The sequence below is a fragment of the Scyliorhinus canicula genome, chromosome 13, assembly GCF_902713615.1.
Source record: "Scyliorhinus canicula chromosome 13, sScyCan1.1, whole genome shotgun sequence".
Lineage (NCBI taxonomy): Eukaryota > Metazoa > Chordata > Chondrichthyes > Carcharhiniformes > Scyliorhinidae > Scyliorhinus > Scyliorhinus canicula.
Genome location: NC_052158.1, coordinates 159,380,075 through 159,396,660, shown reverse-complemented (window position 1 = coordinate 159,396,660; position 16,586 = coordinate 159,380,075). Strand labels below are relative to the sequence as shown.

The 16,586-nt window shown below is 48.9% G+C and overlaps 1 protein-coding gene and 1 long non-coding RNA gene across 2 annotated transcripts in view; one reads left to right on the top strand and one right to left on the bottom strand.

The window, feature by feature from the left end:
• The window catches only part of LOC119976255, a 42,213-nt gene extending 28,017 nt beyond the window's left edge, over positions 1-14,196 (bottom strand). Inside the window, exon 1 of the long non-coding RNA XR_005462890.1 lies at positions 14,056-14,196. This is a non-coding gene — a long non-coding RNA (uncharacterized LOC119976255). The remainder of the gene's footprint in view (positions 1-14,055) is intronic.
• Positions 14,197-14,317: 121 nt separating this feature from the next.
• Positions 14,318-16,586, top strand: part of LOC119976125 (PHD finger protein 23A-like) — a 48,017-nt gene continuing 45,748 nt past the window's right edge. Inside the window, exons 1-2 of the mRNA XM_038816310.1 lie at positions 14,318-14,811; positions 15,171-15,202. Coding sequence (XP_038672238.1) covers positions 14,718-14,811; positions 15,171-15,202 — 126 coding nt within the window. The 5' untranslated portion in view covers positions 14,318-14,717. The remainder of the gene's footprint in view (positions 14,812-15,170; positions 15,203-16,586) is intronic.

The following is a 16,586-nucleotide window of genomic DNA, read 5'->3' as shown; positions in this document are numbered from 1 at the left end:
AGTCCCTCTACACTATTCCCTTATCGTCCATATGCCTATCCAATGACCATTTGAATGCGTTTAGTGTTGGCGAGTCCACTACTGTTGCAGGCAGGGCATTCCACGCCCTTACTACTCTCTGAGTAAAGAACCTACCTCTGACATCTGTCCTATATCTATCTCCCCTCAATTTAAAGCTATGTCCCCTCGTGCTGGACATCACCATCTGAGGAAAAAGGCTCTCGATGTCCACCCTATCTAATCCTCGGATCATCTTGTATGCCTCAATTAAGTCCCCTCTTAACCTTCTTCTCTCTAACGAAAACAGCCTCAAGTCCTTCAGCCTTTCCTCATATGATCTTCCCTCCATACCAGGCAACATTCTTGTAAATCTCCTCTGTACCCTTTCCAATGCTTCCACATCTTTCCTATAATGTGGCGACCAGAACTGCACACAAAACTCCAAATGCGGCCGCACCAGAGTTTTGTACAACTGCAACATGACCTCATGACTCCGAAACTCAATTCCTCTACCAATAAAAGCTAACACACCGTACGCCTTCTTGACAACCCTCTCAACCTGGGTGGCAACTTTCAGGGATCTATGGACATGGACACCGAGATCTCTCTGCTCGTCCACACTACCAAGAATCTTACCATTAGCCCAGTACTCTGCCTTCCTGTTATTCCTTCCGAAATGAATCACCTCACAATTTTCTGCATTAAACTCCATTTGCCACCTGTCAGCCCAGCTCTGCAGCTTATCTATGTCCCTCTGTAATTTGTAACATCCTTCTGCACTGTCCACAACTCCACCGACTTTAGTGTCACCTGCAAATTTACTCACCCATCCTTCTACGCCCTCCTCCAGGCCATTTATAAAAATGACAAACAGCAACGGCCCCAAAACAGATCCTTGTGGCACACCACTAGTAACTGGACACCAGTCAGAGCATTTCCCATCAACCACCACTCTTTGTCTTCTATCAGCTAGCCAATTTCTGATCCAAACTGCTAAATCACCCTGAATCCCATGCCTCTGTATTTTCTGCAACAGCCTACCATGGGGAACCTTATCAAATGCTTTACTGAAATCCATATACACCACATCAACTGCTTTACCCTCATCCACCTGTTTGGTCACCTTCTCGAAGAACTCAATGAGGTTTGTGAGGCACGACGTACCCTTCACAAAACCATGTTGACTATCTCTAATCAAATTATTCCTTTCCAGATGATTATACATCCTATCTCTTATAAACCTTTCCAAGACTTTTCCCACAACAGAAGTAAGGCTCACTGGTCTATAGTTACCGGTGTTATCTCTACTCCCCTTCTTGTACAAGGGGACAACATTTGCTATCCTCCAGTCCTCTGGCACTATTCCTGTAGACAAAGATGACTTAAAGATCAAAGCCAAAGGCTCAGCAATCTCCTCCCTAGCTTCCCAGAGAATCTTAGGATAAATCCCATCCGGCCCAGGGGACTTATCTATTTTCACACTTTCCAGAATCACTAACACCTCCTCCTTATGAACCTCAAGCCCTTCTAGTCTAGTAGCCTGTATCTCAGTATTCTCCTCGACAACTTTGTCTTTTTCCTGTGTGAATACTGATGAAAAATACTCATTTAGCACCTCTCCTATCTCCTCGGACTCTACGCACAACTTCCCACTACTGTCCTTGACTGGCCCTACTCTTACCTTAGTCATTCTTTTATTCCTGACATACCTATAGAAAGCTTTAGGGTTATCCTTGATCCTCCCTGCCAAAGACTTTTCATGTCCTCGCTTGGCTCTTCTTAGCTCTCTCTTTAGAGCCTTCTTAGCTAACTTGTAACTCTCAAGCGACCCAACTGAACCATCACATCTCATCTTCACATAAGCCTCCTTCTTCCTCTTGAAAAGTGTTTCAACTGCTTTAGTAACCCATGGTTCCCTCACTCGACCACTTCCTCCCTGCCTACCAGGTACATACTTATCAAGGACACGCAGTAGCTGTTCCTTGAACATGCTCCACATTTCCATTGTGTCCATCCCCTGCAGTTTTCCTCTCCAGGCAATGCATCCTAAGTCTTGCCTCATCGCATCATAATTGCCTTTCCCCCAGCAATAACTCTTAGCGTTCATTAGCAGAGGGATTGAATTTAAGAGCCGTGAGGTGATGATGCAGGTGTACAAAACCTTGGTCAGGCCACATTTGGAGTACTGTGTACAGTTCTGGGCACCTCATTTTAGGAAGGATGTGGAAGCTTTGGAAAAGGTGCAAAGGAGATTTACCAGGATGTTGCCTGGAATGGAGAGTAGGTCTTACGAGGAAAGGTTGAGGGTGCTAGGCCTTTTCTCATTAGAACGGAGAAGGATGAGGGGCGACTTGATAGAGGTTTATAAGATGATCAGGGGACTAGATAGAGTAGACAGTCAGAGACTTTTCCCCGGGTGGAACAAACCATTACAAGGGAACATAAATTTAAGGTAAATGGTGGAAGATATAGGGGGGATGTCAGAGGTAGGTTCTTTACCCAGAGAGTAGTGGGGGCATGGAATGCACTGCCTGTGGAAGTAGTTGAGTCGGAAACGTTAGGGACCTTCAAGCGGCTATTGGATAGGTACAAGGATTAGGGTAGAATAATGGAGTGTAGATTAATTTCTTCTTAAGGGCAGCACGGTAGCATTGTGGATAGCACAATTGCTTCACAGCTTCAGGGTCCCAAGTTCGATTTCGACTTGGGTCACTGTCTGTGTGGAGTCTGCACATCCTCCCCGTGTGTGCGTGGGTTTCCTCCGGGTACTCCGGTTTCCTCCCACAATCCAAAGATGTGCAGGTTGGGTGGATTGGCCATGATAAATTGCCCTTATGGTCCAAAATTCTATGATTAACCTAGGACAAAAGTTCGGCACAACATTGTGGGCCGAAGGGCCTGTTGTGTGCTGTATTTCTCTATCTATCTACCTGTCTCCATCAGTACAGTACCGGTGCTAAAGTGACAGACCAGTCCTCACCAGCACTGTACCCATGTTATAGTGACAGACACACCCACACCAGTACTGCATCCCAGTATTATACATTTACAAATCTGTCCCCACTATTACTGTACCAGTGTTACACTGTGACAGACCGGTCCCCATTTGAACGGTTCCCATGTTATACTGTAACAGGCCCTCCCACACCATATTGGAACCATGTTATACCATGACAGACCTGTCCGCCCCAGTGTACTGTAACAGCTCAGTCCCACCAGGACTATTCCCCAGTGATTTACAGTGACAGACCTGTGCCCATCAGTACCATACCCCAGTAATTTAGTGACAGACCCGTCTCTCCACCAGTATTGCACCCCAGTGTTATACAATGACAGACCAATCCCCACAAGCACCGTACCCGTGTTATACAGTGAGAGGCCTGTCCTCGCCAGTACTGTACCCATGTTACACTAACAGGCCCGCCCCCACCAGTACTGTAACCGAGTTATACAGTCACAGAGCTGTCCCCGTGTTAGTGACAGACCCCAACAGTGCTATACTCCAGTGTTATACAGTGACAGATTGGGTAACCCAGTTTTATACAGTGACAGATTGTCCACACCACAGTAACCCAGTGTTATACAGTGATAGTCTCCTCCTCACCAGTACTGTACCCCAGTGTTATACAGTGACAGACCCGTCCCCACCAGTACTGTACACCAGTGTTATACAGTGACAGACCTGTCCCCACCAGTACTGTACCCCAGTGTTATACAGTGACAGACCTGTCCCCACCAGTACTGTACACCAGTGTTATACAGTGACAGACCCGTCCCCACCAGTACTGTACCCCAGTGTTATACAGTGACAGACCCATCCCCACCAGTACTGTACCCCAGTGTTATACAGTGATAGACCCATCCCCACCAGTACTGTACCCCAGTGTTATACAGTGACAGACCCATCCCCACCGGTACTGTACCCCAGTGTTATACAGTGACAGACCCGTCCCCACCAGTACTGTACCCCAGTGTTATACAGTGACAGACCCATCCCCACCGGTACTGTACCCGTGTTAGTGACAAACAGGCAGATGGTGGCAGAGTGGTATTGTCACTGGACTAGTAAACTACAGACCCAGAGTAATGCTTTGCGTCCCAGTTTCAAATCCCACCTCAGCAGATGGTGGAACTTTAATTCAATAAACAACTGGAATTAAAAGTCTAATGGTGACCATGAAGCCATTTTGTACATTTTTGCAAAAACCCATCTTAGGGAAGGAAATCTGCTGTCTTACCCGTTCTGGCCTACATGTGACTCCAGACCCACAGCAATGTGGTTGACTCTTAACTTCTCCTCAAGGGCAAATGGGGATGGCATTAAATGCTGGCACAGTCTGCAATGCCCACAATCCATAAACAAATAAAAGAAATACAGTGACAGACCTGTCCCCGCTAGTATTGTACCGTTATACAGTGACAGCTCTATACAGTGACAGACCTGTCCCCGCTAGTATTGTACCCGTTATACAGTGACAGCTCTATACAGTGACAGACCTGTCCCCGCTAGTATTGTACCCGTTATACAGTGACAGCTCTATACAGTGACAGACCTGTCCCCGCTAGTATTGTACCCGTTATACAGTGACAGCTCTATACAGTGACAGACCTGTCCCCGCTAGTATTGTACCCGTTATACAGTGACAGCTCTATACAGTGACAGACCTGTCCCCGCTAGTATTGTACCCGTTATACAGTGACAGCTCTATACAGTGACAGACCTGTCCCCGCTAGTATTGTACCCGTTATACAGTGACAGCTCTATAGTGACAGACCTGTCCCCGCTAGTATTGTACCCGTTATACAGTGACAGCTTTATACAGTGACAGACCTGTCACCACCAGTACTGTATCCCAGTGTTATACAGTGACAGACCTGTCCCCACCAGTACTGTACCCCAGAGTTATAGTTACAGATCCTTCCCCACCAATACTATACCCCAGTGTTATACAGTGACAGATCTTTCCCCACCAGTACTGTACCCCAGTGTTATAGTAACAGATCTTTCCCCACCAGCACTGTACCCCAGTGTTATACAGTGACAGTCACATCCCCACCAGTACTGTATCCCAGTGTTATACAGTGACAGACCCGTCCCCACCAGTACTGTACCCCAGTGTTATACAGTGACAGACCCATCCCCACCAGTACTGTAACCCAGTGTTATACAGTGACAGATCCTTCCTCACCAGTACTGTACCACAGTGTTATAGTGACAGACCCGTCCCCACCAGTACTGTACCCCAGTGTTATACAGTGACAGACCCCTCCCCACCAGTACTGTATCCCAGTATTACCGGCCCATACTGGCCTCCCCAAATAGTCGCTGGAATGTGGCGACTAGGGGCTTTTCACAGTAACTTCATTGAAGCCTATTTGTGACAATAAGCAATTATTATAATATTATTATAGTGACAGACCCATCACCACCAATACTGAATCCCAGTGTTAGTGAGACATATCCCCTTAATACTGTACCTGTTTAAATGGCGACATTTGTCCCCATTAGTACTGCATCCCAATAATATGCAGTGACTGAGTTGTCCCTAACAGCACTGTACCCATGTTTTACAGTGACATCCCTGTCCCACCAGTACTCTACCAGTGTTATACAATGACAGACCTGTCCCCACCAGTACTGTCCCCATGTTATACGGTGACAGACCCATCCTCACCAGTACTGTCCCCATGTTATACAGTGACACACCCGTCCTCACCAGTACTGTATCCCAGTGTTATACAGTGACAGACCCGTCCCCACCAGTATCGTACCCGCGTCATACAGTGACATACCTGTCCCCACCAGTACTGTACGTATGTTATGCAGTGTTCCCACCAGTATTATCGCTCAATGTTATACAGGGACAGACCTATACCCACCAACCTGTGCCATGCAGTGACAGATCTGCCACCACCAGCCTAGCCCTCTGTCCCCACCAAGACTGCAATCCTTTGTTAAATAGTGACAGACCTGTGCCACAAGTACTTTACCCCACTGTTAGTGACAAACCCGACCCCACCAGTTCTGTATCCCATGTTATGGTGACAGACCTATCCCCACTAGTGCTGTACCCCAGTGTTATACAGCGACAGACCCATCCCCACCAGTACTGTATCCCAGTGTTATACAGTGACAGACCCGTCCCCACCAATACTGTACCCCAGTGTTATAGAGTGACAGACCCGTCCCCACCAGTACTGTACCCCAGTGTTATACAGTGACAGACCCGTCCCCACCAGTACTGTACCCCAGTGTTATACAGTGACAGACCCGTCCCCACCAGTACTGTACCCCAGTGTTATACAGTGACAGACCTGTCCCTACCAGTACTGTACCCCAGCGTTATAGTGACAGACCCGTCCCCACCAGTACTGTACCCCAGTGTTATACAGTGACAGTGCCGTCCCCACCAGTACTGTACCCCAGTGTTACACAGTGACAGTACCCGTCCCCACCAGTACTGTCCCCATGTTATACAGTGACAGATCCATCCCCACCAGTACTGTCCCCATGTTATACAGTGACAGACCCATCCACACCAGTACTGTATCCCAGTGTTATACAGTGACAGACCCATCCCCACCAGTACTGAATCCCGGTGTCCCCTTCATACTGTACCACAGCTGCAGAAAAGGAGATAGTTGAGGAGGGTTTGTGTACTGAGTCAGTATGGGTGGAAGTCAGAAACAAGAAAGGAGCAGTCACTTTATTGGGAGTTTTCTATCGACCCCCCAATAGCAGCAGAGAGATGGAGGAACAGATTAGGCGGTTGATCTTGGAAAGGTGCAGAAGTAACAGAGTTGTTGTCATGAGTGACTTCAACTTTCCTAATATTGACTGGAACCTCTTTACTGCAAATGGTTTGGATGGAACAGATTTTCTCAGGTGTGTACATGAAGGTTTCCTGACTCAATATTTAGATAGGCTGACTAGGGGGGAGGCCATATTGGACTTGGTGCTCGGCAATGAACAAGGCAGGTGTCAGATGTCTCGGTGGGAGAGCATTTCAGTGGCGGTGACCACAACTCCTTGACCTTTACCATAGTCATGGAGAGGGTTTGCATTGTCTACCTCATACGCTGCAAGAAAGGATGTCCCGAAGCGTGGTACATTGGCGAGACCATGCAGAAGCTGCGACAACGGATCGCGCGACAGTCGCCAGGCGGGAATGTTCCCTTCCAGTCAGGCAATAATTCAGCAGTCAAGGGAATTCAGCCTCTGATCTTTGGGTAAGCCTTCTCCAAGGCGGCCTTCAGGACGCGCGGTAATGCAGAATCGCCGAGCAGAAACTTATAGCCAAGTTCCACACACGAGTATGGCCTCAACCGGGACCTTGGATTCATGTTGCATTACCATATAGCTTGGGTTTGTGAAATCCTACCAACTGCCCTGGCTTGAGATAATTCACACCTCTTTAACCTGTGATTGTCCCTCTCTCCAGTTGCTCCGTCTGGATTTGTAGACTTAATTACCTACAAAGACTTGCATTCAAAGTATCGTATTGCATCTTTGACTTTGTCTATATATATGTTTCTGGAACCCACCTCTTCATTCACCGGAGGAAGGAGCTGGGCCCCGAAATCTAATGATGCGAAACAAACCTGTTGGACTTTAACCTGGTGTTGTAAGACTTCTTACTGTGCTCACCCCAGTCCAACACCAGCATCTCCACATCATTGTCAAATAGTGACAGACCTGTCCCCACGAGTACTTTACTCCAGTGTTAGTGACAACCCCGTCCCCACCAGTACTGTACCCCAGTGCTATACAGTGACAAACCTGTCCCACGAGTACTTTACCCCACTGTTAGTGACAAACTCGACCCCACCAGTTCTGTATCCCATGTTATGGTGACAGACCTATCCCCACTAGTGCTGTACCCCAGTGCTATACAGTGACAGACCCGTCTACACCAGTACTGTACCCCAGTGTTACACAGTGACAGACCTGTCCCACGAGTACTTTACCCCACTGTTAGTGACAAACCCGACCCCATCAGTTCTGTATCCCATGTTATGGTGACAGACCTATCCCCACTAGTGCTGTACCCCAGTGCTATACAGTGACAAACCCATCCCCACCAGTACTGTACCCCAGTGTTATACAGTGACAGACCCGTCCCCACCAGTATCGTACCCGCGTCATACAGTGACATACCTGTCCCCACCAGTACTGTACGTATGTTATGCAGTGTTCCCACCAGTATTATCCCTCAATGTTATACAGGGACAGACCTATACCCACCAATCTGTACCTGTGCCATGCAGTGACAGATCTGCCACCACCAGCCTAGCCCTCTGTCCCCACCAAGACTGCAATCCTTTGTTAAATAGTGACAGACCTGTCCCACAAGTACTTTACCCCACTGTTAGTGACAAACCCGACCCCACCAGTTCTGTATCCCATGTTATGGTGACAGACCTATCCCCACTAGTGCTGTACCCCAGTGTTATACAGCGACAGACCCATCCCCACCAGTACTGTATCCCAGTGTTATACAGTGACAGACCCGTCCCCACCAGTACTGTACCCCAGTGTTATAGAGTGACAGACTCGTCCCCACCAGTACAGTACCCCAGTGTTATACAGTGACAGACCCGTCCCCACCAGTACTGTACCCCAGTGTTATACAGTGACAGACCCGTCCCCACCAGTACTGTACCCCAGTGTTATACAGTGACAGACCCATACCCGCCAGTTCTGTACCCCGGTGTTATACAGTGACAGACCCATCCCCACCAGTACTGTACCCCAGTGTTATACAGTGACAGACCCATACCCGCCAGTTCTGTACCCCGGTGTTATACACTGACAGACCCGTCCCCACCAGTACTGTACCCCGGTGTTATACAGAGACAGACCCATACCCACCAGTTCTGTACCCCGGTGTTATACAGTGACAGACCCATCCCCCCCAGTACTATACCCCAGTGTTATACAGTGACAGACCCATCCCCACCAATACTGTACCCCGGTGTTATACAGTGACAGACCCATACCCGCCAGTTCTGTACCCCGGTGTTATACAGTGACAGACCCATCCCCACCAGTACTGTACCCCAGTGTTATACAGTGACAGACCCATACCCGCCAGTTCTGTACCCCGGTGTTATACACTGACAGACCCGTCCCCACCAGTACTGTACCCCGGTGTTATACAGAGACAGACCCATACCCACCAGTTCTGTACCCCGGTGTTATACAGTGACAGACCCATCCCCCCCAGTACTATACCCCAGTGTTATACAGTGACAGACCCATCCCCACCAATACTGTACCCCGGTGTTATACAGTGACAGACCCGTCCCCACCAGTACTGTACCCCAGTGTTATATAGTGATAGACCCGTCCCCACCAGTACTGTACCCCAGTGTTATACAGTGACAGACCCGTCCCCACCAGTACTGTACCCCAGTGTTATACAGTGACAGACCCGTCCCCACCAGTACTGTATCCCAGTGTTATACAGTGACAGACCCATCCCCACCAGTACTGTACCCCGGTGTTATACAGTGACAGACCTGTCCCCACCAGTACTGTACCCCAGTGTTATACAGTGACAGACCCATACCCGCCAGTTCTGTACCCCAGTGTTATACAGTGACAGACCAGTCCCCACCAGTACTGTACCCCAGTGTTATACAGTGACAGACCCGTCCCCACCAGTACTGTACCCCAGTGTTATACAGTGACAGACCAGTCCCCACCAGTACTGTACCCCAGTGTTATACAGTGACAGACCCGTCCCCACCAGTACTGTACCCCAGTGTTATACAGTGACAGACCCATACCCGCCAGTTCTGTACCCCGGTGTTATACAGTGACAGACCAGTCCCCACCAGTACCATACCCCAGTGTTATACAGTGACAGGCCGGATTTCAGAGCTGTATGGCTCAAGCTGGGTTGTGAGGGGAGCAGGGTCGCTCAGAGTGCTGGAATAGACCAGCCTAATAATAGCAAAGCAGATAATGGGTCCGATGCCACATTGTGCTAGCTGAATCATCCAGTTCAGTTTTCTTTTTAACTTTACTCAATTGAAATTAATGAAATGCAGCATTTTTAAAACTCAGATTTTTGGCCAGTTGTTGGTGAGAAACTGTTGCTGCAGTCAATTTCAAAAGGGAATTAGTAAAGGAAACATTTGCGGAGTTATAGGGAAGCAAACAGTGCTGATTGGAGAGATTTCAGAGAATCAGCACAGGTACAATGTACCCAGGAATACCAAATTGATTGTCGGGAAGGCAGCACTGACCTATGTGGAGTGATTGAATCGGTTAGGATCGTATTTGCTGGAGTTCAGAAGAATGAGGGGGGAATCTCGCAGAAACTTATAAAATTCTAAACCTCCTGCACTGCAAATTCTATGATTCTATGACTAGACAGGGTAGATGCAGGAAGGATGTTCCCGATGATGGGGGATTCCAGAACCAGGGGTCCCAGTCCGAGGATACAGGATAGACCATTTAGTACAGAGATCAGGACACATTTCTTCACTAAGAGTGGTTGGCATGAGGAGTTAGTTACAAGAGGAAGTAGTTGAGGCCAAAACATTGTATGCTTTCAAGAAGCAGTTAGATACAGCACTTAGGGCAAAGGGGATCAAAGGTTATGGGGGGGGGGGGGGGGGGGGAAAGAGAGGAGAGAGTGGGATTAGGCTATTGAGTTAGATGACCAGCCATGATCATAATGAATGGCGGAGCAGGCGCGAAGTGCCAAATGGCCTCACCGTACTTGTGTCAAAATCCTGGAGCTTCCTCCCTAACAGCACTGCGGGTGTACCTACACCTCAGGGACACCACCTTCTTAAGGGCACTGGGCAATAAATGTTGATCTCACCAGTAACTACCTCATTCCATGAAATTACAAAGCCACAATCCTATGAGCCCTTCTCTCCTGTACCAACCATGAGTGGCACCTTATCAAAATGCTTTGTCAAAGTTCTAATGCATTACACCCGCTGGTTTCCCTTGAGCTAACCTATCGGTTCCATCCTCAGCAATGCTAGAATTTCCCAAACATGCTCGTTGTTTCACAAAACTATCGACTGCCTGATTATATTACAACTTTTCTTGATGTCCTGTTAGCACTCACTTTGTGACAGAACCTAGTATTTTTCCCCATGACGAGCGCCATGTTAATTGGCCTTGGGTTTGCTGTTTTCTCTCGCGCTCCTTTTTTTGTACAGCAGCATGGAGACGAGTCTTGAATTAAACATCCAGTAGCAAAACCGCAGGCAGGAGGGAGTGGAGGACATGCCATTGGAGCTTACAAAAATTAGATTTATTAACTTCACTTGGGTTGGAGTTCGAGATGTGCAGCGTTCTGCCATTAGTTAAGTGGGTTGGCAGCATAAATGAGAGCAGCTGGACGCGAGCTATATAAATCTAATGAAACAACATGTAAGAAGTCAAGACACATGTTGCCTGGCAATCAATTAGCTCAAACAGGCATTAAGCAGAATTCTCTGTAACTGATTAGGAAAAGGTATTTGGTCAGGGTCATTGTGACCTGGGCTAATATGATAACTACGCTGTGCCCAGAGCACAGACCCAGCCAACTAGAAATGGAACACATTTACACTGGCATCAGGGAAAGTTTGGTAAAGTGTGGAAATGTCCCATAATACACTGTACCAGTGACATCATGCATGGCTGAGAAGTAATTGAGGTACAAGAGGTCAAAGCGAATCGCCACACTGCAATCTGATAGCCAGGATGTTGCATGCATGGCTCATTCCCATCCTGGTTCATAGAATCACTACAGTGCAGGAGTCCTTTCAGTCCATCGATCCTTCAGAGGCCCTCTGAAAGAGCACCCTACCTAGGCCCACTTCCTGCCCTATTCTCACCTAACCTTTTGGACATTAAGGAGCAATTTAGCGTGGCCAATCCACCTAGCAAGGGCAAATCCACCTAACCAGCGCATCTTTGGACTGTGGGAGAAAACCAGAGCGCCTGAAGGAAACCCACACAGACACGGGGAGAAAGTGCAAACTTCACGCAGTCACCCAAGGTCAGAATCAAACTCTGGTTAGTGGGTCGAGCAGAGTAACCGTGCTTGGTCTGGACCCAAATTGGACCTGTTTTTCTACAGGTGCAATTTCACTTTGGTTGAAGTCAGAATACTGCAGAAATTCGGCAAGTGTGTCCCAAACACAAATTGACGTTAATGGAGGATTTTAAATTTTAACATTGATTGGGAGAGGCAATTAAACACCGGTCAGAAAGGTAGTGAATTTCTGAAGTGTGTCAGGGATAATTTGCTCCAGCAATATGTTCTGAGTACAACAAGGGGACAAGCAATATTGGATTTATTCATGAGCAATGAGCCAGATTTATTTATTAACCTAATTGCATGTGAACATTTATTAAATAGTGATCATAACATGATCGAGTTCAGGGTAATGTTTGAAAGGGAAAAGCACAAATTAGCTGCTAGAACTTTAGATTTAGGGGAGGCCGACTTTAACGAGATGAGACTGTCCACAGTAAACTAGGAAAATCAACTAATCGGTAAAACAACTGAAGAACAGAGCAACACGTTTCAGAAAATATTTAACACAACACAGAAACAGTTTATATCCCTGAGGAACAGCTAAAGAGATAAGAGACAGCATAAAACTAAAAGAAAGGGCTTACCAAAATGCAAAAACATAGCACAGATCCTACCAAATGGGAAAGACACAAAGAGCCACAAAGCAGTTTACAGGCTATTAAAAGGGGTGATGAAAGGAAACTTAAAAGGGTCATCAAAATCAATAAGAAGTTTTATGGTTATAAAAAGGAAAAGCAGGTGGTCAGGAACAATGTTGGCCCTCTAAAGACTGAAAGTGGAGATATTGTCAGCGAGTGACTATGGGGGCATGCCGAAAAATTACTTTGCCTTGGTATTTACATTGGAAAAGGATACCGTGTCGGGAGGTTGAGGACATTGATGGTGGATTGGGCACAAGGACTAAATAATATTAACACGTGGAAAACATTGAAAATGGGGGAAATTAATGGAAGTAGAGTGATAAATCCCCAGGACCTGATGGTTTTCTCAAAGGGTGTTAAAGGAAGTAGGGAGCACATTGTAGATGCCCTAACTATATATTTTTAAAATAATCTTTATTATAGTCATAAGTAGGCTTACATTAACACAGCAATGAAGTTACTGTGAAAAGCCCCCAGTCTGTTCGGGTCACACTGAGGGCAGCACGGTAGCATTGTGGATAGCACAATTGCTTCACAGCTTCAGGGTCCCAGGTTCGATTCCGACTTGGGTCGCTGTCTGTGCGGAGTCTGCACATCCTCCCCGTGTGTGCGTGGGTTTCCTCCGGGTGCTCTGGTTTCCTCCCACAGTCCAAAGATGTGCAGGTTAGGCGGATTGGCCATGCTAAATTGCCCTTAGCGTCCAAAATTGCCCTTAGTGTTAGTTGGGGTTACTGGGTTATGGGGATAGAGTGGGCCAAATGGCCTCCTTCAGCACTGTAAATTCTATGATCTAATTCAGAATGTCCAAATTACCTAACAGCACGTCTTTCAGGACTGTGGGAGGAAACCGGAGCAGCCGGAGGAAACCCATGCAGACACGGGGAGAACGTACAGACTCCGCACAGACAGTGACCCAAGCCGGGAATCGAACCTGGGACCCTGGAGCTGTGAATCAACAGTGCTGACCACTGTGCTACCTTGCTGCCCAGTTTAGAGTGCCCTAGATTGAGGAGTGGCTCCCTCTGGATTAGAAAATTGCTCCTGTCACAATTGGATGGGGAAAGTGCGCACCTGGGAAATGCCCAGTTCCCCAGGGAGGGACAACATGGATCCATGACAGTTAGGTCGTGCCTGAGCGAGGCTGATGCAGCCCCTCTCTCTCAGGCCTCTCCGTTCCGGGGGGGGGGGGGGGCACCCGGCTTTCTTTCACAGTCTGAGGGACAAACCCAAACACACTGAATCGGGCAGCGGCCACACTTCCTGTTCTCTCCGGGTGGAGGCCGCAGGCCGGGCCTACCTCACCTCGCCCTCGATCGGGCCGGCGGGAGATCGCTATCCAAGCCGCGGCCGCCAAGTACCTTCAGTTGAAAAATGGATCCGAAGGGGGTATCGGATGCCGATGGGGAGTTGCCGGGACGGGACTACGCCGCAGCGAGCGAGCCCGCGCGCAGCACCTTCCTACACCGCCGCTCCGAGCCTGGCTCGGACTAAAGGCCGCGGCTGCCAGCAGCTCTATTTATAACCTGCGGCTGGGGGCTGGGACAGCGTGTACCAACTGCCAGTCACTCAGCACGCCAGTGGAGAGGGGGGTGATAGGCAACACACAGAAATCAATTCCCACCTTCCGCCTGAAAAGACCGTTTTGGATCATTGCAAAATATTAAGGATGTGAATGAGGTCTAACTGTCACTATTATGGTGTGAAGCAGGCTGACTTGAGGCCTGTTGTCGCTCCCGCCTCATTCTGTCCCCCCCTCCTTTCCTGCGGAGATGGGTGTGTCCGGCTCTGGGTGACGTCATTGACAGGCTGGAGTTTCTGCCCAGAGCTCAGGCTGGGGTCCTGGTGCTGCTGCTGCTGCCCAGAGCTCAAGCTGGGGTCCTGGTGCTGCTAGTCCGGCTCCTACTGCTAGTCCTGCTCCTACCCGGAGTTCAGGCTGTGGTCCTCCTTCTGCTCCTGGTTGGTGTTGGTGCTGCTGCCGCCGCCCAGAGCTCAGGCTGGGGTCCTGCTGCTGCTGGTCTCTATGTGTCGCCCCTTTGTTATTTTAATCTTTACATTGGAGAATAGCGAGGAAGCCGGAGGGATGACATCGCAGATCAATAATCAAGTTTGTGCAGGTACATTATAAAAAAAGAGAGACAGAAGTTCCCATATTTTAATGGGACTGGCCGCAGAGTGTCTTTGTAGCTGCTAAAGGAGTGAGTGTGCCTGGGACTGGGCGGGTCTGCCTCCTCCTCCTTTCCCCTTCCCTTTCTCACTTTTAATCATTCCATGAACCAATACAACGCTTAATGGCCAAAGTGTTTGGGAAAGGGGGTTGGGACGGGAAGCTTAACTTTCAGGCTGCACCACTTTGAAGTTGATTTTCAGGCAACTCTGCACTTTGCCACTTGGACTGGTCTCTGTCCTAACTAACTGTGTGTGTGATGGGGGATGTTAATAATAATGATTAATGTGAAAGTTTCATCTCTTTCAGAAGCGGTCTCGGGGGCGGCGATGGTTTCTGAGGTGAGTGGCTGGTCTCCAGGATTGTTTCTGTTGCTCGGGTGTTTAAGCTGCTTTCAGGGATGTCAGCAGCTTTCTGACGTTGTGTTTTTCTCCTGGCGTTTGGTTTGCAGCGTGTTTTTGGTGAGGAGTGAAGTGAATCCTTGTCCTCGGTGTGTGGGCAGTCAGTACAATGAAGGGTGCTGCCTTCAGCTTGGTGTTATGGGGAGATTTGCTGTGAGGAGGGGGGAGATTTGCTGAGGTATTGTGAGGAAGGGGGGGGGGGAGATTTGCTGAGGTGCTGTTGTGAGGAAGGGGGGGGAGATTTGCTGAGGTGCTGTTGTGAGGAAGGGGGGGGGAGATTTGCTGAGGTGCTGTTGTGAGGAAGGGGGGGGGAGATTTGCTGAGGTGCTATTGTGAGGAAGGGGGGGAGATTTGCTGAGGTGCTGTTGTGAGGAAGGGGGGGGAGATTTGCTGAGGTGCTGTTGTGAGGAAGGGGGGGGAGATTTGCTGAGGTGCTGTTGTGAGGAAGGGGGGGGGAGATTTGCTGAGGTGCTGTTGTGAGGAAGGGGGGGAGATTTTTTGAGGTGCTGTTGTGAGGAAGGGGGGGGGAGATTTTTGAGGTGCTGTTGTGAGGAAGGGGGGGGGAGATTTGCTGAGGTGCTCTTGTGAGGAAGGGGGGGAAAGATTTTTTGAGGTGCTGTTGTGAAGAGGGGGGGGAGATTTTTTGAGGTGCTGTTGTGAGGAAGGGGGGAGATTTGCTGAAGTACTGTTGTGAGGAAGGGGGGAGAGATTTGCTGAGGTGCTGTTGTGAGGAGGGGGAGATTTGCTGAGGTGCTGTTGTGAGGAGGGGGGAGATTTGCTGAGGTGCTGTTGTGAGGAGGGGGGGATTTGCTGAGATGCTGTTGTGAGGATGGGGGAGATTTGCTGAGGTACTGTGAGGAGGAGGAGGAGGGGGGGTCAAGTTGACAGGTCGGCGGGGTGTGCTGCGTTTGCTGCCTGTGTCGGGGGGCCCTGGGGTTATTCCTCCTCCACCTTGCTGCAGGAGGTGGCCGGTGTGAGCACTCGGGCTGGAGGAGTTTGTACCTCTGTCTGCCTCATTCTCTGTCTCTCTCTCTCTCTCTGTCCCTCTCTCTCTCTGTCCCCCTCTGTCTCTCTGTCCGTCTCCCTCTCTCTCTGTCCGTCTCCCTCTCTCTGTGTGTGTCTCTCTCTCTCTCTGTCTCTCCCTCTCTCTCTCTCTCTGTCTCTCTCCCTGTCCGTGTCTCTCTCTGTCTGTGCAGTCGCCATCTTGCTAGTGGATGTCAAAAAGTGAACCTTTCCCTTAAACAAAAGGTTGGGAATCTGAGTAAAAGTGTATGTCGGGGGGGCTGGGGGGAGAATCCCGCTCTTTCCTGGCAGTCTGGGAGCA